The 22,044-nt window shown below is 42.1% G+C and overlaps 1 protein-coding gene across 5 annotated transcripts in view; it reads left to right on the top strand.

The window, feature by feature from the left end:
- Positions 1 to 15,960, top strand: part of Atp8a1 (ATPase phospholipid transporting 8A1) — a 227,865-nt gene extending 211,905 nt beyond the window's left edge. For all 5 annotated transcript variants that reach the window (XM_032915816.1, XM_032915818.1, XM_032915815.1 and 2 more), the window contains 4 exons: positions 2,628 to 2,716; positions 3,411 to 3,503; positions 9,958 to 10,049; positions 11,392 to 15,960. In XM_032915816.1, coding sequence (XP_032771707.1) covers positions 2,628 to 2,716; positions 3,411 to 3,503; positions 9,958 to 10,049; positions 11,392 to 11,489 — 372 coding nt within the window. In that variant the 3' untranslated portion in view covers positions 11,490 to 15,960. The remainder of the gene's footprint in view (positions 1 to 2,627; positions 2,717 to 3,410; positions 3,504 to 9,957; positions 10,050 to 11,391) is intronic.
- Positions 15,961 to 22,044: the final 6,084 nt, after the last annotated feature.

Below are 22,044 nucleotides of genomic sequence, written 5' to 3'. Positions count from 1 at the left end.
CATCTCTCTCGTGTGGAAATGCTGGCGTTCCTGGTCTTGTGTCTCCTCTGGGCCAGTTGCACAATAAGCTGACTTTTTTTCAAGTACTCTTCTGCAAGTTTATGTGAAAATCTGAGCGTTTCCCCTGGCTGGTTGTATGTTCCATTAGACTTAGCCCTGGTTTATTTTGAAGCCCTAGAGCTCCCACCTGGATCCTGGGGCCTGGGCAGAGACAAATGGTTACTTGTTCCCCAGGCAGGGCGCAAGCAGGCCTGCAGTGTACCAACCACAAGGCCCTAAGCGTTTAGACCCCCTTCTCAAACCCCTCCACTTCTGTGGCAAATTCCATTTGGTTTCACAAGACCTGGAAGAGGACAAGGGACACTTGGCACTGCCCCCCAATCTCCCACGTTCAGGACCATTTGCTAACCCCTCTAAGGGGGAGCCCCAGACCAACCCTGAACAGCCGCTCCCGTAAGCGCCATTGTCTGCACACGGCTGGCCTTTTCCCAGCTGACCTGCCTGCAAGTGGGGAAATGTGAAAAGTTAGAGACAAACTGGCTTCCACAGAGGGAAAGGAGCTTTCTTGTACAGAAAGGAAGGAAATACCTCTGTGGGATTTCATTTTTTTCCCCTCCTCTTCATCCAAAAAAAAAAAAAAAAAATACAAAGAGACTCTCTGTCTTAAATGGGGACGTCGGCTTTAAATCTTTTTAGGTTTGGATTAACGCTGCAAAAGAAAAAAATCTGACAGGCTTTCAGATATGACTCAGAAAAAGTTTTCCCCCCTTCTATTCCTGTTGTTCATTTGTAAAGCCAAAGGCGGGTGGCTGAATAGTAGGCTGTAGTTACCCCCTCCGTCATTAGCATGACAATGGTCAGAATTAGCAGCCTGCGGGATCCAAGTTTTTCTAGTCTGCAGAGACGTTTAACTCGAGGTTAATACGCGGTGGCCAAAGGCAAGAAGAAGTCTTTCTTCTCTTGCCCTCAACAGTAAAATACATTAAAAGTAAGCCAGGAAGACGTGTTTTCGTCTATATGACTTAGCATCTCATCTTACCCTTTTCCCCAGAAAGAAATAGATATGAAAGGGTTTTGGTTTTGTTTAGGGTTGTTTTGTTTTGTTTTGTTTTGTTTTCTAATAGCTGTTACCTTCCTAGAAAGCGTCCTTGAATGGAAACAAAGGCCTGGGAGCGGATAGACATTTCCTGTTACATAGTTAAGGTTGGCTTTCACTATTGAGGATGTCAACAAACGTGTCCCAGATCATGTTTTGCTTATTAAATAAAGTGACTTTTATGGGCATATTTTTCACTAGTCGATGTCTAGAATGTGGGTGCAGTTCTTCAGAACCCATGCAACAGATTTTATTTTCTGAGTTTTGTTTTGTTTTTTTTTTTAATGATGACATGATTTTATTTTAAATGGACAGAGAGGTCAGCCCTGTATTGGGGGGAGGGAGAAAAGCGTCCATATCAGTAGCCTGTGTTCCTGTAGGGTAAAATGGGAGTACTTCCTGGTACCTCTTTGAGAGTCAAAATGAAGAGGGGGCCCAAATCATAATTTAAAAGTAATTATCTTCCTGTATGATGAGGATCGACTGACTACAACTGAGAATAATTGTTCTGTAGCTAGAATTAAATGCTAGATCATTTTTATTACTGAATCAAGTTTAAAAAACAAATAAAACCCCAGCCCTGCCTGTGTGACTTGTAGCAGGATGTAAGTGTTAGCTGACAGCTTTGCACTGTAGTATAATAGTATATTTACAGACAAAATGGGTGCTGTGTATATCTTTTATTGTGCAACCCAGTTCTTTTTAAACAATGATGATATTTTATTTTAATCCCAAACAACTAATAGAATTTATCACTTTTTTTAAATCACAGAACTATTTTTGCTTATAATCTGACAGGCTCCGATACACAACTTAAGATTTAATACGATGGGATAATTAAAGTTTATTTTAGTATACCTTTATTTGAGTTTCACATACTAGACATTTGGGTTGACTTTAGCAAAAATAGATGTACACTGATAAAATTTATGTAAATCATTGAGCCAAAATGAGATTATGTCTATCCACTCGCCCAAAATAATCAAGTTGTTATTTTCATAGATATTTTAATTTGATTGCACCATAGTCATAATATATCTGGATGATTTTTTAATGGCTTGCAATGTGATAAGTATAAAGTCAATATTCATGTGCCAGAATTGGTAAATCTTGTTTCTAAATATGAATTATCTTATATGCATTTGATTTCATTTAAATCAAGAGCGTATTTGATTTCTAGATTGATAATGATACTCTATTAGAAAAGGTCAAAATTTACATTTCATGCCATCAAGCACAATAATTTTTAAATCCATATATTTTATGTATATATATATGTATATATATATATATGAAAAGATTTGATGCGTGATTAAACCTTCTCCATCAGCTCCTCGAGAGGAAAAGGGTGTGTAAAGGCATTTCATGACAAATATGGCTTTAAATTACAAATATTTTAAGACTGAATTCAGAGCATTGTCTTCCCCCCTTATAAGACAATATTGAAGCTTCCTTCCTTAAATTAAGCTAAGCGTGAGTGGCATATGTTGTGGCTATGGGAAGTGACAGCTGTCTGTGATGATGTCCACAGGCAGCCATGCTCTTCAGCTCTGGAGTCTTCTGGGTTGGCCTGCTCTCTATCCCCGTGGCGTCCTTGCTCCTGGATGTGCTGTACAAAGTGTGAGTATGAGATATTTGGCTAAATATGCAAAAACATGCATGCACACCAACCCTCGGGGGTCTGTGGTTCTCAAACATGTAAACTTTGCAAAGTAGGTACCAGTGGTGTTTACTGATTTTAAAGACGGAAGGCATGACTCAAGAATGAGAAAACTAAATTAGTTTAAAAAGCAAAATGAGAAAGAAAGTGGGTGCGTTCAGGTGACGTCAAAGAGAGGCGCCTTGGTTGGATTGGAGAAAATTACATCAGAAAATATCTGGTTTTTTTTTTTAGAAATCACTTGCAAGGCCTCAAAACAGAAGAGAAAAGAAGATTTTTACCTCCAGATATGTTTTTTAGTTGTTATGAAAAGAAATCCCTTGCTTCCCTGGTTTTAAACATATATAAAATATAAAGGCAACAAAAACTTTATGATTTTTCTTAATAGTTACATTTTAAATGATGCTGTCTTGTAGCATAGTTATCAAAGTTAATGATGTGTTCGTTTAGTGTTTTAGAATCATAAATCTCAATTATTTGTTAAGACTATTGTCCCTGTATTGCTAAGCAAAAGCGTCTTAGCTTTTTAAGGCTTGTGAAAGCTCTGCTTGTCCTTCGTTGAAGCCATGCTTGCCATGGCGTGACAGTAAATCACAGGTCCCCATCCATGTCCTTTGTAGGACAGTGTCCATGCAAATTCTTTTCTCCCCACAGCATCAAGAGGACAGCCTTTAAAACATTGGTGGATGAAGTTCAGGAGCTCGAAGCAAAATCTCAAGACCCAGGCGCAGTCGTACTTGGCAAAAGGTAAAAGGCGATGGAATGTGCTCTTTCAAAGGACAGTTTTACATTTTGTTCTTATAGGTGGTGAAAAATAATCCACAAAGCAGGTGTTTATCATCTGACTTGGGATGGCAACATTTGATTTTTGTAATCAGACAAAAATCTCAAGACAGATCTATCATAATTAGTGTGTTGTCTTAGACAAGTTCTTAATGAAATGAGCCTCAATTTTTCTCATCAATAAAGTGGGACTCATATGCCTACTTTGACATGGCTGTAAGGCTTGAGTGATGCAATGGAAACAGGGAGACATCGACCTTTAGTCACAGCAATTAGGTGGCTGAGATAAGAAATCATAAGTTCGAAGCCAGCCTTGGCTACAGGAGAAATTTCAGGCCAACCTCAGTTACCTACTAAGACCTCGTCTCTAAAGGCAAAGTAAAGATCTGAAAGCAAGACTATAAATATGCGGCACAGTGACAAGTGTTTATCATTTTATGGCAAATTTTTAAAGGAAAGGAATTTTTTATTTATCAGTAATTTTTAAAGGTCTGCAGTCGGAATTATGATTTGCATTTTCATCTCAGTGTGTTCCTGGGAACCAGCCTAGATCCAGGTCATCCCAAGAGTGAGTTCCACTCTCCAGGCTTTTTCCCTTGCCACCACATCCTCCAAACACACAAGGCTAGATGGCAAATAAATCCATTAACTACACAAAGCTCTGTTAAAAGAAAATCAACGACACTCGATCTAAAATAAAAACGTAACTATGCAGAAAGCGCTGGGAATTCACTTGATTTTTCTCCCATCCTACTAACCGGCCCAGAGGTTTTGTTCAAAGCCCACAGGAGATGGTTTTTTTTTTTTAATCAAGCACTGTGTCACCTAGTCTTGCTTCGGCATTTTTATTCAGTTTGACAGACTGGGATAGATGTCTGAGTGGAGCTGAAGCTGCGGCCCCTGGCACACTGCTGGGGAGTGCTGTTTTGGGTGTAATGGCCCCAGCACAGCTCGAGTGCACCTGGTCAGGTCCTCCAGGGTCCTCCTTTGTGATCTGTATACACGGACCCACTGAACCCAGACAGCAAGCAGCACAATGCCAACATTTCCTCTCCAGCTAAAAGCACGGGAGCTCAGAGAGATTGGATCCCGAAAACTGTCAGCCTTGAGCCTAGGCCAGTTGATTTGAGAGGTCCTGCTCCAAAGAATGATTGAGCATCACAGGGTTCATCGTAGAAAAAGCACCTGTTCTGTGACCTGGGACCACATTCCTTCTGTCTTTGGTCTCTCTCTTTGTTTCAGTGATACAAAGGGTAAGGAAACATTCTAGCTCATAAAACTGAATAAAGCTGTGTAGTATGAGTTAGGAGAGAAAGGCCACTGATGACACTGCTTCTGTCCTTCAAGTGTGTTCTCATTTGCACGTATGTTGGCAAGGCCTGCATTAGCCTTATAATGTGCCTGTTACTGACATGTTCACGAGGACTGGAATGGCGGTCTCCACATCCTATCATCCTATCATCCTGCAATGTGTGTAGCCCCTTCCATTAAATAAGGAGTAAATCAGTGGAAGAGGGCTTAGGGGTTAAGAGCGCTTGTTACTCTTGTACAGGACCTACCTAGCACCCACATGGCAGCTCACAGCCGTCAATAAACCCAATTCCAGGGGCTCTGACACCCCCTTTTGACTTCCACCAGCACCAAGCATGTATGTTGTGCACAGGCATACATGCAGACAAGACACAGGACACATAAAATAGAGTTTGAAACAATCAATGGGTGGAGGTAAACCAGAAAGAAATGGATTATACGCCCATAGAACCACTCTGTCAAACAGACTTCAGGCATTCTCCCTCAGTTTTCCCACCTCATTTGCCCTTTGAAATAATCTGTTCAGCCTTCCACCGGGAATGAGTTAGGTAAATTGACTAACTACAACAAGCCAAGCGCTGGCCCAGCACATACCTGCATTCGTGCTGCCCACTGGTGATCAAGGAGAACATGGTAGCTTCCTGCCAAAAATCAGCTCAGGGAGCGGCAAAACAGAGACCAGAGCTGGAAGACAGCCTAGGGGAGAAAAGCATTTGCTGTGCAAGCATAAGACTGGGGTCAAGTCTCCGGCGCCATGTAAAAGCTGGGTGTGCTCACCCTTGCCTGCAACCCCTGCACTTTGGAGGGGTGGAGGCTGGAGGATCGTTGGGGCTTCCTAAAGTCAGCCTATTTCCAAATTTAGTGAGAACCCTGCCTGTAAAGAATAAGGTGGGAAGTGATAAAGCAGGACCCCTGATGGCCTCACTCCCTTCACGTATTTAAATAGGCAACACTCAAACAAGATATTGGGGATGGTGGATGATAAGGGGTTATGGAGAGACTGTGGCCTTGTTGGGGACAGAGCAAGTCTTGGCTATGACTGGAGTATATGTGATGTGTAATGATAAGGAGACTTGCAGTTTGATTCTCAACTGTAGACATTAGCCATCAGAGCGTGCTAATCTGTTTTTTAACAGATCTGAGCTCAGGGTCTTTGGGTCAGGCTTCACCAACTTTCCCACTGCTCGTCCCGTAGTCTGAGCATACAGAAGAGCCTGGGGAATGTGGATGATTTGGTCGTGGAGGAGCAGGATGCTCATGAGCCTCTTGGTATTGTTTCTTAATGGAAAGCAGTTTCGGCATAGTCCTAGAACTAACGAAATCCTATGTTCCAGCTTTCGCTCTGGTATTTATGTCACTATGGCAGACATACTCTATGGGACATGAAGAAGCGTAGAGGAAAGCTGTTCTGGGGCCAAGAAGGTCCATTGGCAGGATAGTTCTATGACATCTTTAGCACCTGCGTTCAGATCTATTGAACCCACATTAAAGTCCAGGCATGGCCGAGCATGCCTATAAAATCAGCACTGCAAGGCCAGAGACTGGCCGTTACCCAAGCTCATCTGTGGAGACAGGCACTTGCCAATCAGTGAGTTTCTGGTTGACTGACAGATCCCGTCTCGAAAATTGAAGGCAGAGGATGATCAAAAACAGACACATCGTCCATCCTTCCTCACGTTCATGTACACGTATGTGTGCACAGCTACACTAGTGAATAACATTCAACAAAGATACGACACACCATACATGTACATATGCGTACACTAATTTATATTAAAAAACAAAAAAAGCTTTTACGGTGAAAGGGGGTGGAGGATTGCTTCCTCCTAGGCAGAGATTAGGCCGTCGGGGTGGTGGCCCATTCTTTCAGCCGCACTGCTATCTCGCCATGTTGTACATTAACCCATTCATGACTAGACGTGCGTTTACTTGTAGAGGAAAGGGTTTATCTCCGTTTACAGGTTACCATCATCCGGGGAAGTCAGGCCTGGGACTGAAGGCAGAAACCAGGGAAGAATGTTACTTACTGGTTTCTGTTCTCAGCTCCTTTTGTACAGAGTCGAGGCCCACTAGCTCAGGATGCCATGACACAGGTGAGCCTTGGCCCAGAGCCCACAGTAGGCTGAGCCCTCCCACATTAATTAGCAATCAAGAAAATGCTCCCACAGAGTTGCCCAGAGGCCAGCCTGCTGGAAGCAGTTCCTCAGTTGAGATTCCCTCTTCTTGTATATGTCTAGGTTTATATCAAGTTGATAAAAACTTACCAGCTCACCAAACCAATAAATGCCACTTTACTACCCTTCAAAAGTGACCAAAATTCCTTTAAAATAACACATTCTTTGACTGTATATGAGTTTTTACCAACAGTAACATATTTCAGTGTTTCTAGAAGAAATACTATATTTAAACAGTATCTTTTCATTCACTTCCAGCAAATACCTAAGTTACAAGGCTGTCCTGAGTTAGAAATAAAGCAACAATGTTTAAATGATAGTTACTGTGTGATTGCATTAAACAGGCTTGGAATTTGCATATCTTGGTATGTAAATGAAAGGCCCTACTAGACTGAGAGAAACTGCTCCCCAAGAAGTGTAATAGATGTGGTTCTAGTGCAGCTAGGTCTTGTTCCTTCTCCTTCTCTTCTGTCACACTGAGTAAAGCTATCCGTCAACAAAAACTCTAAACTTTTACTATACTTATTTAATGTTATCCAAAAATTATAATGGGACCCAATAGTAAACTTGGTCCCCATAAACATGGATGATATAAAAGTGCATCAATTTTGAAACGATAAATTATTTCCTAAGGGTAGAATAAGGAACAGAAATCCAGCTTACCGTCACTTCTAATTTATGACGCACCCTGCTGCAGATGGCATTTATATTCCAGAGTGGGGGACTCTGCTACAGGAGAATGAAGCAGAAAACAGTCACCAAGGAAAGAAGGCAGCAACAAAAACATACTTGTTTCCTCAGCATAGGGTGGAGTGAGGCCATCAGGAGTTAAGCCCAAGTGCAGGAGTAGCTCTTTCACACCAAGCCGAGGTTAAGCACAAACTGAGGCCGATCCTTACAAAGTGCCTTTTCTAATAAAATCCCTGGGGTCTGGGGGACCGGAGTAGGAGAGACCAGCACTTGTTGACTGCTTCCTAAGTGTCAGTCACTTTGCTGACAAGTGGCTAAACCCTCACCATGTGCCAGGGAGTTATGCATTGTCCTCCCACTATAAGTGAGATGACCAAGGAAGGTTTGTCTGTTGTGACCCATCTAACAAGTAGCAGACTCAGAATGGAGTCAAAAACAGACTTCAAGGTCGATGCTCTTTCCTTATGGATGTGCTTCTTCCCCAAGAAGGTCTCAGTGCTGATAGATAGATAGATAGATAGATAGATAGATAGATAGATAGATAGACAGACAGACAGACAGACAGACAGACACAGAGAGACAGACAGACAGATGGATGGACAGATGGACAGACAGCAGAAAAAAGCAGCATGCTTTGTATTTCAGTTGCTGAATTATAGAAGATAAAGTCCATCCCTAGACATCTTCAAGTATTGGAAGGCCGCCCTGAAACCTAGAAAAAGAATTTGGGGAAGAAGCTGCCAGAATATTCCTTCCCTCTCCTTCAGCCTTCTATAAGGATCTTAGCCAGAAACCCTGTCCACAGTACACTGCTGTGATCCTTAGATTGCCCCATGCTCGATGCCTGCACTCCCAAACTCCACAAAGGAATTGCCCATTTTAGTGCCCTTAGCATCTAGAAGCCTGTAGTGTAGATTGGAGAAGGAGGAAAGGGGGAGTACCTCGTCAGAGATGACCCTTTCCCTTTGTGTGTGGCAGAAATGGTTTACAACTAACTGGATTGATGCTGGACTTTTCCATGAATTCGTTTTCTTTTTTTTTAATGAAGCTAATTCCCAGCGACAATAAAATATGTCTAGCAAGTCCTAGTTAGCGTCCCTGGGCTTCAAAAGTATGTGAGGGAGATTAATACGAATGTCAACATTTCTAAACAGTTGCCTTCAGTTTTTGCCTCAATGTCCATGTAATTCATTTCTACAATGGGGAAGATCTTTTTTATGTTTGTGTATATGATAAAGATAATTCCATTTCTGGCTTTCAAAATAAGATGGCAAAACACAGAACTAGCATAATTTACAGCAGCTTCACTAGAGCTTGTGTAGTGAGGGAGAGAACGAGATGGGAATTGTTTTCAGCTGATGCACTTAAAACCCCCTTGCGTGGGCTACTCACTTGAGAGCACAGACACCTTCACTGCACCTATGCTGACCACTCTGTGCAATCAAAACGCATTGTATAAATCAGCCGCTAGAGAGACAGCATCATCGGGAAGGCGGAGGCCTGTGCGCATGTGGCTGATTCGCTCAGATTCTTCTATCCAACAAATGTTTGGATTCCTGTCATGAGTCACTGCACTGCACATAGCAGAGGAAAGGATGGTGAATTCTGTGGACCTCTCTGTGGAGGCCAGGCTAGGCATTTATGAATTCTTGCTTTCTCGTTGCTTTATCTCACACAATTATTTCCTTAAAAAAATTAAAATGAAAATTTTCATTTAAAATGAAATCGACATACTTAAACCATATTGGAGTGGTAATGGAATTTTTCTGATTAAAAAGGGTTAAGATTTTTTGTATTTTTTTCCATTTCTTTAGTATTAACTAAAACTGTCATTTTATATCAGAATATGTCAGAGTGTGAGCAGGATACAGTGTGGCTAAGTTAGCTGCTTTTAAACCCTGAAAGTTCTGTATTTACAGTACATACAGGGAGGCAGTTAAGATCAGAGGTGACTTGATAACTTGTTACTACTTGTGTTGAACAGATTCTGTATCCGTTTGATTTACGTATAACAGTGTTGGGTACAGAAACCTTATTTTTCCTAGATTATCATGCGGGGAAAGGCTTCAAAAGTGTCTAAACACTTACGATCTCATTTGCTGTCTGGGGAAATAGAATAAAAAAAGAAGTCCGTACCTCGGGTTCTCCGGCTTTTGTTCTGTCTAGCTCTGCTGGTCGTCCTGAGAGTGGGGCTCCCTGAGCTGACAATGTGTCTCACTCACACTTTTGTGCCTACTTCACAGCCTCACGGAGAGGGCACAGCTGCTCAAAAATGTCTTTAAGAAGAACCACGTGAATCTGTACCGCTCTGAGTCCTTACAACAGAACCTGCTCCGTAAGTACTAAACTTTTGACTAAATGAACTCCCTGTGCTCTGCGGACCCCAGCACGCAGCAGAGCCGTGTGTTCAATGTGCACCATATAGCTAACTATTTAAAATTCATGATTTTAAAATTTTGCAACATGATATATAAAAAACAAATGATTGGTTAACAAACCCATGGGCTACACCATCTCCCAGTTAATGATGAATTTTAAAACGCTGCTCTCTTTTCATCCCTTGAAGACTTAAATCTTAAAAAGAAACAGTAAGATAAATCTTAACTCTTAAAAGCTGCCTGTGTTGTTATCTTTTCGACTTGCATAACTCTGCCAGAGTCCTTTTAGCTTTCATGAAATGCAAAGAAGCGTATATTTTCTCCTTCAAAAATATTTATGCATATTTAGAGTTGGAAGAAGTTATTAGGTATCTCACCCTCTTAACATTTCAAGGACCTGAAAGAGAACATAATATATACAGCCCTAGAGTAAATTTATTGATGTCAGTAATATATCTTTTATTTTGTGTTTCCACATGTAATTTACTTTCCTTTATATATGCCCATGTTTAGTGCTTTTGGACTTTATATATCAAGGGGCCTTTTCCAAAGATGTGATCCCCCTAAGGGTCATCCCCACACTCCCTCTGACTATATAAAACATCAGTGCCGTGTGTGTGTGTGGGGGGTGTATGTGTATGTGTGTATGTGTGTGTGCGCGCGCGCATCAGTGCGCGCGCTGGGAGGCAGAGAGAATGTCTCATAAAGAAAACAGGCCTCTCTTCCACCACTGGCAATTTCTGTGTGTTCCTCTTATGATCATGTATCTATCTATAGAGAATAACAAATTATCATGTATCTATTTATAGAGAATAACAAATGATCGTGTATCTATTTATGGAGAATAGGGTGGTGTTTGCATGTGTGTGCTCATGGTAGAATAATTTAATCAAGCTAATTAATACATCCCTCTGTTCACCTATTCCAAACTTCTCACTTGGCACCTGCCTAAAAAACATATCCAATGCTATGATCAGATCCTGAGCCCTTCCAGTCACAAGGAAACAAACATTAAGGGAGTGGACTCGCTATGTGCTTCTGAGGCCCAAGGGAGATTTTCCAGCTTCAGCCTCGTGTTATGGAAGTAGAATTTAGAGGACCCACATTGGCAGCCACTGGTCCTTCCACTCTCCTTTTTGCTGCTGAACTTGTGTGTTTTCCAGGTGTTAAACATGAGTGCTCCTTGTTCCTGAGGGTGGGAAGGATGTATCAGCCCTCCCAGCAGATGGTGTCACACTATAACTGACAGTAATTTCCAGTGACTTCATTAACTGATTTCTGCTCTTTCATTGCTTACAGACGGCTATGCGTTCTCTCAAGATGAAAATGGCATCGTCTCACAGTCTGAAGTGATTAGAGCCTATGATACCACGAAACAGAGGCCAGATGAGTGGTGATTGGCAGGCCTAAGCCACCGGCCCCCCGCTGTGTCTCTGAGGAGCGCTGTCACAGTCTAAGGTCATCACTGCAACCTGCTGACCAATTCCAGTCTGGTCCCTGGGGAGAAAAGGTGGATCTGAGCTCATCTCACAGATGGATTTCACGGACATAAGTGCTATGTGACTGCTGTAACACCATCGTCCTCGGATGTCCTCAAGTACCTGCTGAGGCTTTGTAAACCGATACTGGAAATTACCTTGTTTCTTGCCAGAGTGCTTTCTCAAAATGGGGACAGGTCAGTGTTCACAAGCCGTCCCTCTGGGACTGTAACTATTGTTCATTGGATCAACCACCAGTCAATCAACCATTTAAAAGAAACAACAACGGCTCAGAGGCGATGTCAAGGGAAGGACTCTCGATATCCAGACTTAGAGTACAGGATATGGTGGAATAAGCCAGTTCACTCTACTGAGCCCTTCTAAACAAGGCATTAATACATGTTTGTGTCAAAGATGTCTTGCTAAGTGTTTGCCAAAGACGTCCAGTGTTTGTGTTTCTCATTCAGTCGTCATTTGCCCAGAAATTTAAAAGAAAGTATCCTCACAGTACCTCTGTATGATCTGCATGCTTGACTTTTCAAACATGAGTGCGACTTAAAAATCTGAGCATTTCCAGGCGTTTGCTACTAAAATCTGTGATGTTGCACCTTCGGCCTTACAACCGCTTTCCTGTCTCCCTGTCGTTTGTGTTCTTCATTTGTTCTAGTCGGAGGGACGTGTGTCCGTGTGACCGTTGCTTTGACACTAATTTTTTTCTTTTCTAATTGTACTGTCTGTCATTTCTGATGAACTTTAGACTCCTTTAGACGTTCCTAAAAACTATCTGGCTTCTGCCGTGTATTGAGTGACGTGGCTTGGTCTTCAGTTTTCCCCCTCCTAAGAAAATTGCCCTTACATATTTATGTGGGATTTCCAAAGACCTTTGGGGTAATCCGTGAGATAATGCATGGGCTTTTTGTCATGTACATAGGCTCAGCTTTTGTCCTGTGCTGTTTGTTCCTCACCGTGCGCTCCCACTGGAGACGATATATGTAGCACAGTCGGTCTCATGGTGACTACCCATATGCTTAAGCCTGAAAATTCTTTCACAGTTCCCTCAGCCAACACCTCCCGAAGCAAGTCACATACCGCATATTGACACGAGACAGATACGTAGCCCGTTTCCCTCATTTTAAGGGCATACCTATTTGCTCAAGCTTAAAACCTTACAGTCAATGAATACTTCTCATCGTGAGTAGGGTTCGCTGATACATTTTCAAATATGCGTTCTCTCTGATTAGTTTGGCATCTCCATGAAATCTCCTGGGGAAAAAAAATGCCTATTTTGCTACAAACAGTAAATGGTGAAGGGGCTGTTTAAAAACCACACCCAGTTTTCTACAGTTTTTATGGTATTTTTTTCATCTTAAAAGATAAAAAATAAAGGGGGGAGATCTAGTTTTCAGATACACTTCGGAGATTGAAACAAACTCTTCTGCCTTCTACTCCAAAGCCTGTTTGCCTTTATGTGGATTACCAGCAAAATAGACCTTTAAATGTGTGCGAGGACTAGCTTGAAAAGGGGGTTTCTCCATGTTACCCCACTAAATCATTTCATTGTTTTCCTCCCTTTCTCTTGGTCTGAATTTAAAATTAGACTGTGTGTCTCTTCCTTCTCTAAATCTGTCGCTAGTTACCAATGCATCTCCACATTCCCTGAAATAAGAGGTTCTAAAAATTCACATAATTCTAAAGGGAGCAGAGTGGACATACTCACATCTCAAACCATCCTGTTTATTAGAGCTTAGATCAGCCAACACAGAATCAAAATGTCTAACAGAACCACACACATAGAATCTAAGCTGATCTTCCAGATTGTGAGGCTGTAGACTGAGCCGTCTACCAGCTGAATCTGGAGAATGGATTCTCCTCAGCCTCCTGCTGGTGACAATTGAGGTCATAACCCCCAAGATGACAGGTTATCCGAGAAAGGCTTGCTCCCCTCTGCTCCAGCTATCAGAGGTATCTGTCTCCAGATTCCTCACATCAGAACATCGTAAATGAGAATGGGATCTTCTGACCTCTGCATGGAAATCTAAAGTCATCCTTTTACCCTGAATCATGAATTATTTTGGTGGAATTCTTCCTCCTGAGGACACTCACGGTTAGTCAGTTATATATCATACCCTGAAAATGAGACTCTCTAAGCCTTTTGTCGCTGGATCCTGTGTTTGAATGACAGGCATTAACTTGGGCTCTCTGGTCTTAAGTTTGGGAGAGCACAGGGAGTGGCCATTTCGATAAAACTTGAAATAGAGTCTTGCTATTGCAGCGAGTTCATTAATCCTCTCGAGTGTCTAACCTTTGTCAGCCGGGGAAAAGGCACATGGTTTTACCGTGGACTTGAATGGCTGCGCTCAAAGTGACTTTAAGCCTATGTTTTCTGAAATAAACAGCATATAACTCCAATTTAAAAGTCCCCAATAGGGAGGGGACTCGGGTAAATGCTGACATGACTGCTTTGTAACATATACAATCCAGAAAATACTGTTTGTAGCAGAAAACCTCCTTACTTTAGAATTGAAACGCTGGGAGGTGAATCATTCACGCTGGGTTGGGATATCGCACAGTCGCGTAGAGCACAGACTTTCTCCGTGTGTTAGATATACACCTCACAATTCACTGGTGTCTCACACGTGAAGGATGCTCTATTAGGGGAAGTATTAGCAGGAAAGCAATGTTCTGGGGAACGTAGGACACTTAACCTGGTAAATGTGCCTCATGGCTGGCACCCCACTCAGTGCTCCCTGTGAAACAGCATCCGCAGCCAGGAGAACTTACTGGGTTGCTCTCTCTCTCACCCCGGCCGGTGAAGGGAGACTACCAATAAGGGAGCCATGGATGTGTTATCGTTGAAGAGTCAGGGAGTCCTTTTCCTTTCCAACAGGCAAACTGGATTCTAGAAATAACCTGCGTGTTGTCTCAGCATTTAATGATATATTTTAACTTTTCAGTTCACTGTCCCAGATAGCTGGTGTGATGTCCACAGGTTAATTTGTTCTATACTTAGCGCCACACTCATAACCTGTGACTGAGAAATGCCCTTTCGGAAAACAAATGCTAGTCAGAAAGCCACGGATGGCATCATTTTAAATCAGTGTGTAACTATTAGAAAGCTACCTGTTCATCAGACGTTTGGTTGTTGATGGTTCCTGGTCTTATAATTAAACTACAAAATTTATCAAAGAAATGCCCCACTCATTCACCCCATGGTGAGCAAGTGTGTAGGATTCCTTCTGTCCATGGCTTACAATAACACCGTGTGGCTTCTGTGCCTCTTAAATGCTTTGTAATAATGAGTATTTCTGGACTATTTCATAAACATATCATAGTCTGATTTTTCTCACATTAAAATAAAACACTTGTGAAACTTAGTTATACTTTGCTGTGTTTTAATTAACCTTCAACAGTTATTAAAGTGGAATGTAAGTTAAATTTTAAGAAAGGAAATAAATGCCCTTCGTGTTTCATACTGATTTATTTTCTGTAGGAGAACAGCTGTTTGAGTTTTTTGGTGTGTGTGTGTCTGTGTGTGTGTGAGGTTTTTTTTTTTATAGATTTGTGGTTTGCATGAATTAATATTTAAGATGATTCAGGTAAATGCATGGCTTTTGTGTAAATCCTCATATTTATTTCTGTCTTGTGAAACTTCACCACGGCCTAAGTAGAATTGAAGAGTCAATGGACACATTAATCGGTCCTCCACACAACTTTTTTTCTTTTAAATAAATGGTTGTTTTACAAGTTTCAACAAATTTAGCTGAATCCTTTGTATTTAATTGAATCTTCTGTTTAGCTTGCCTCCAAGAACTCTTTAGAAAGTTCACGAAACTTCTCAGCAAATAAATCTTCCTTAAGTAGGAAGAAAGGTGGACTGGCCTGTGTGCTCACTTTGAATTAACAGCGACTTTCCATTGGTAAGTATGCTCCAGTGGAGATGAGATTCCCAGTCATAGACTAGAAGCCATAAATGTAGCCAGTGCCCTCTGTAGCCTCTTCGGGCTCACTTCTCACCTTCTCAAGTGTATGACGTTAGAGTAAGAAGGCAGCCTTGGAAGGCAGCTGTGAAAAGCCACAGTTTGTTTTAAAAGTAAAATCGACATTCAGCTCCGTGGAAAAGCCATTCCTGCTGAAACTGCTGTAAAGATTGTGGCACTGCATGAGTGGATGAATCCGTGCTTAAAGTGGTTCTCTCAGGTCTGTGTATCCTGATGTTTGATGCACTGTGTTTTCTACATAGTTACAAATGTTGAGTAAAATCCATTTCTATGCACTGTTCCCTGTCATCAGCCTTTTGTGAATGTGCATGTTTTAAACTGCAAATTTTAAACATTTTGTCCTCTAATTGTTACTAAAAAGAGAAAATAAACTTTACCATTACATAAAGGAACTGGCTGAAGTTTTGACTGCTACTTTTAGAAATTACATTGCTTTATAAAAGGTTCAAAGCCACAGGGGTAACTATAGTCTAAGGTGCCCTATCCATCTGATAGCATCTTAACATTTTGTTTACAGCTGTGTTTGAATCAATTTAGTTCAGCTAAATGAAATAGAAAATTACTCCTAATTTGATAGGAGAGTAGTTTGTGTAATTAACACAAATATTGTTTTGGAAAGTTGCTGTATTTCAATTTTATTGCCTAGAAATGTCTCCCAGTTATCTCTGCATTTTAATTCGGCTTGTCAGTAAACAGTTCACCAAAAAGCCTCTGTCCTTTCGTGTTGGATGAATTTTCATAGGTTTTCTAAAGCCACTTTAAAGAGAGAGGGAAGGAGAAGTGGCCAAGTTTAGCCAATAACTTGAAGGAGGTACATAAAGTAATCAAATGGGCCAAAGTACATCAAAACATGCAGTGAGTGTCGTTTTCTTTCAGAAACAAGCATCTTTTAATAAAAGTGCATCCCATGGAGACGCATTGGCAAACTGCTAGTATCGAAGTTCTTGACACAGAGCTTACTAGACATGACATTCTGAGAAGGGTCTAACTTGATAACGCGATGACCTACCTGTTTAGCTTCTGGGAGCCCCTGTCCTCCTCCCCACAGACTTCCTGAGGCACCTGGTTGTGGGTCTTCTTGCAAAGCCCCAGTAAAACAGTTTATGGAAAGGTTAACCTATGAGTTCTATTACAATTTACTCACTGAACTGTCATTCCCCTTAAAAAGGTGGTGGGGGGTGCATGTGTGTTAATACTGACACCCTGACTTAGGATGCCTTCTACTGTTGCTATAGGCAACAGCAAACTTGAAGTATAGCCTCAGAATTCAATGTCATCCCCATTTTAAGTCTGTTTTCTCATGCTCACAGCATCTCTATCCTAAAGCTACCACTGTCATAAGAAAGAAGAAAAGTCTTACCACCCTGGATAATTTTACAAGTAAGCTCATAAAAAATGTTGGAAAATATGAAATACTTTGTAACACTTGGTCTTTATTACCTCTAAATGCAAACTGGGTAGCTAGCAATTCAAAAAACTGTCAGGATAATTTCACTAATAATGAATATCTAATTGCAATTTCTAAGTCACCAGGTATGTAAATATATGTTAACACTTTGCTCCCTCAAAAAACTTAACATACCTGTAAATTTGAATTTTTCTAAACATATATGGAGATTTAAAAAGTAAATGGATACCAGCTAAATGTAATGTATCAGATTCCTGGTTGAAACTGTATATATTTTAGGAAGCCTTTTAGTTATTACAGTTTAGGGAATCCCTTCCCCGCCCCCCTCTGTGGGTTCAAATCAATCTGATAATGTGATATGCAGTTCCTCTCACTTAAAAAAAAAAAAAAAAGGGTTGGGGATTTAGCTCAGCGGTAGAGCGCTTGCCTAGGGAGCGCAAGGCCCTGGGTTCGGTCCCCAGCTCCAAAAAAAAAAAAAAGAATAAGCAGGTGGAAAAGAAATAGAGGAAACAATCTATCCATTTGGACAATTCAGACTATAATCAGTAGGCTTTGGATGGATAATAAATTTTAGAGCAAAATTACTCTGTTACATTTGTTTCCTTATGCATATGATAAAATGAGTGCAGAGCCCAGGCAGTGTTTTGGGTCCATGTGTTAAAGACTCAGTCCACAGGTTGGCAGTACTGGGAGGTAGGGCCTAGGGGAAGATGTTTGGAGACAGGCCCTCAAGGAACGGAACCCTGGCCCTTCCTCAATCCTGCTTTTCCCCTGTGCTCATAACAATGAAGCTTTGCTTCCTCCACGGTCCTGCTCCGATACGCTGCCTTATCATGAGCCCCAAGCAAACAGCTTCCAAAACTGTGAACCTAAATGAACCTTTTTTTTATATTCTAAAGTTCAGCCTCTCCTATTTTGTGACAGTGCTGGAAAACTGACTAATGGCCACCTTAGCACCCCACAGGTTGGAGCAATAATGGGCAGTGACAGGAATTTGGCAACTTATCATGAGTCATCAAGGCATCATTTTCTCTTCTCCATCCCCAGTCAGTGATACATGCTGTCCCACAGCAATTGGCCTTTCATTTTCGCTCTAGGGTATTTCTCCTGCCCTCTATACATACCATTAGTTTCTACCTGGATCCCTCCCAACTCGAGTGCAGCTGATCTGAGAGGGTGGTTCTTCTTAAGAGGACAATTCAAAGCAACAAGCAACTGTTACCACTCCCATCTTAAAAAAGAGAAGAGCAAGAAGCAAATGTCCAAGAGACTCTTCTAAGCAAGAGTCAGAAAATAAACCGGTCACAAACTCTCAGAAGCCAGCTCCCCTCTGGTGTCGTCCACGTCTCATATGTAAAGGGGGAAATGTGCATCATACAATGTTTCTTTGTGTGTTCTCATAATGTGGCACGAGCTTCATATTTGTTAGGACCCCTGATGCTATAGGGTATGTAAGACACAATGTAACTAGTTACTTTCCCCCAGTGGATTTTCTGAGAAATATGTTGGGTTGATTTCCTAAGAAACTTGGGCCTTCTAGGCTAATGTCATAAAGAACATAGAGTTGCAAAGCTGACCTCCTAGGACCCAAACCTCTCTCCTATCCTGTCTGCTGTCCCAGGACATGCTGTTTAACCTACCGCGACTTCTCCATCTGTAAGACAAGCATGGGACAGCCCTATGTCAGAGGAAGGACCGCCTGAAAACTCAGCAGCATAGTGTGGAAGGGTCTTGAGAAATGCATGACGTTTAATAAATCTAATCATGAGGATGACCACACTTCAGAGATACAGAGTTCTAGTTGTGACAATCATCCTGACTCGAGGATGCTGAGACTCCAGTTCTTTGTGAAAACAGTGAAATGCTCAGCCAGAGAACTTGCTACTGTGTCCTGTGGTGGTGGCACATGGTGAGCATGTCCTCAGAGATTTCAAATGATGTCATCCCCCAGGTTTAGTTGTCCAAGAATGAAGATATGGTCAGTTCACAGTTCCTTATAAAGTATTCCAAGGCTGCCACTGGTGTTTAATATATTTGGAAAATATGAAATACCTCAGAACAATTGGTCTTTGCCTCCAGGTACAAACTGGGTAGCTGGCAATTGAAAGGAAAACTCTTGTCAGAATAGTTTAGCTAATAACGAATGTCTAATTGCAAATTTTAAATAATCAGGTATTTAATATATATTAACACTTTGCCTTTCTTAATATCTTAACTTGCAGTGTTGATAATGTTCAAGACTCACACTTTGAGGGGTTGGGGATTTAGCTCAGCAGTAGAGCGCTTGCCTAGCAAGCGCAAGGCCCTGGGTTCGGTCCCCAGCTCTGGAAAAAAAAAAAAAAAAAAAGACTCACACTCCGTCCCTGGATGTCCCTGGCTCTTATCTTCATAGACCTTGCCTCTTAATTACTCTCCTCTACTGCCCCCCGCCATGAGTCTTCCTCTCTCAAACCATCCACGTGGTTTCCCTAGCTCATGCCCCACAGCAGGCCCTCTGTATGACTCCATGCATCCTGCATGACCGTCATGACCACGGTTAGGAAGTGCCCTGAGGAACAGGTTATGGACTCATCTTCTTCTACCTGACTGGGAGCTCCCTGGGAGAAGGAAGGATATCAAGTCTCCGTGTTTTTCTTTTTGCATGTATATGTGTGATGTTTATACATATGTGTATGTGTGTTTGTAGGGGGTGCCACATTTGTGTGTGGACGCTGTACATGGAAGCCCGAGGCTTATTATCGGGAGTCTCCTTGATTGCTCTCTACCTTATTCATTGAGGCAGGGTTCCTCAGTTGAACCTAGAGCTCACTGATTTCATTGAGGCAGGGTTCCTCAGTTGAACCTAGAGCTCACTGATTTAGTTAGTCTCACTAGCCGGCTTGCCAGAGATCTCCTGTCTTCGACTTCATAGGGAAGTTTGAAATACAAAGTGGCTGCCATTCTCATTCAGCACTCATGTGCATACTAAGGATCCAAACTCAAGCCCTCAGACTTGTATGAGTATGTTATCTGCTCAGCTACGTTCCCGGCCCCAACGGTGCTGCTTCTTCTAAAGCACCTGCAACATCCTATCTCAAACACCAATTTCCTTCTCCCAGCCAGAAATGGTGAGTAGGGACTTCTGGGACAGAATTGCATTTACTTCCACTTGGAGTTTTCAACCCCACACAGGGCCAGACCCAGACGTGAGGAATGTGATTCAAAGGCTTGTTGAAAGAGACATGTCTAGAAATTACCATGAGATGGCTTTATTATGTTATGGTCATAAATAGTATTAGCAGCCACTTAGCTTCCAAAGAGAAGGCCTGTACAAAGTTACATTCTATGTCACCAAGTACGTGAGTGTATGATTTGATTCGATGTCACCGAGTGCCACATTACAATAAATTACGTACACAGCGCCATCCTAGTTTTCAATACTGTACGGCCAGCTGATTGGTTGGAGAATCCCACAGCAGCAGGGAGATCTAGAGGTGAACACTCCATGAATCACTCGTCATCAGTGTGCCTAAAGAAGGCATCCTGTCCTCCACAGCAGCAGGAAAAAGAAAACACAGCCACGGACAAACTCGAATCCTGCTTCGCTTGGGAAGGGGCATTCCATACTCTGTGGAACTGGGCATGGCAGGCTGACACTGGCACAGTCACCTCTCTGTGAGTACTTCATAGTCTACTGAAGCTTCTCTCTCTCTCTCTCTCTCTCTCTCTCTCTCTCTCTCTCTCTCCTCTCTCTCTCTCCTCTCTCCTCTCTCCCCTCTCTGGCTCTTGTTCTGCTCTCTCCCTCTCCCTCCCTCTCCCTCCCTCTCATTAGCACAATGGATGGGTTTATTATAATTACAGGTATATTGCCCGTAATCCATTTTTCGACAGTTAAAGAGAATACAAAATAAGAAACATTCATTCATTGCACTCAGAAGGGCCAAGAATCGGCACATTAAATCAGGGTATGACATCACACTGCCATAACCCCAGTATGGGGGTGCAGAGACGCTGAAGCAGCAAGGTCATGAGTTCTAGACCAGCCTTGCTATGTAGGAACAGACACCCCTGTCTCAAAAAAGAAACTAAACAAATTTTAAAGCGGGTGTCATCCTGGTGCTCGAGTCATCCTGTACATACCAACTCCAGTGTTAACTTGCTGTACAGGGTTGAACACTTTAGTCTCTTCATTCCCAAATCTGTGAGATGGCCATTATAGTACCTCTGAGTTGCTTGGCAGACCGGATAAGGTAACACGTGACTGCCCAGCACTGCACTTAGCTTGTGTTAGAACAGAGAACTGGGAGGAAGTTAACTTCAAAGTGTCAAAGAAACGGTACAGAGCTCCTACAACCAGGATGGGGATCCAGCTGTGTGGGTTCGAGCACAGCCTCACACATCGGTTCTTTTCATCCAGCAGTCTCTTTAGTTGTTTTGGTGTAATCTTGAATGCTTGAGAGAAATGTGGGAGAAAGAGGCAACTAGAAGTTGGCATCGCTCTGCTTCCTGGCACGGGAGTAATGCCCTCCCACTGGTTTTCCTCAACTGGAAAACAAGGAAGCCAATTAACCCTCCTAGGGCAGAATTCTACCTCTGTGGACTTGGGACAGAGCTACTGAAGGTGATATATGACAGAACGAATTCCCGTAACTGGACTCTCCAAGTGCACCAATGGTGGTAGGTAAATGTGAAAGGGACAGGGCATGTGAATGAAATGGGAAACGAATTGATAATGGATTGCCTGAGGAGGGTTGGCCTGAGCCCACAGTAGGGCAGGACTGAGCCCACAGTAGGGCAAGACTAGCAATGTCATATCTTCTATGTATAACAAAAACCCAGAATGTCCTACGAAAAAAATGTCCGGATGCTCAAACTCTACAGGCCAAGTGACATGTGAGGACTGCAGAGAGACTGTTTTCTAAGGACTCTGTAAAAACTGACCTCTGCTGCTTTCCAAAGTCCTGAGGAAGCCAATGTTCCCCTTTATTTGAAAGATGGAGTGTGGGATAAAAATATACCCTTTTATTAGATAGCAAAAGAAATGTCACTACGAGTATAAAATAAAGAATTCTGATTTGAAAACCTCAAA

The sequence above is a fragment of the Rattus rattus genome, chromosome 11, assembly GCF_011064425.1.
Source record: "Rattus rattus isolate New Zealand chromosome 11, Rrattus_CSIRO_v1, whole genome shotgun sequence".
In the NCBI taxonomy this organism is placed as follows: Eukaryota; Metazoa; Chordata; class Mammalia; order Rodentia; family Muridae; genus Rattus; species Rattus rattus.
Note: the sequence above shows the minus strand (reverse complement) of the source record. Positions and strands in the feature narration are given on the sequence as shown.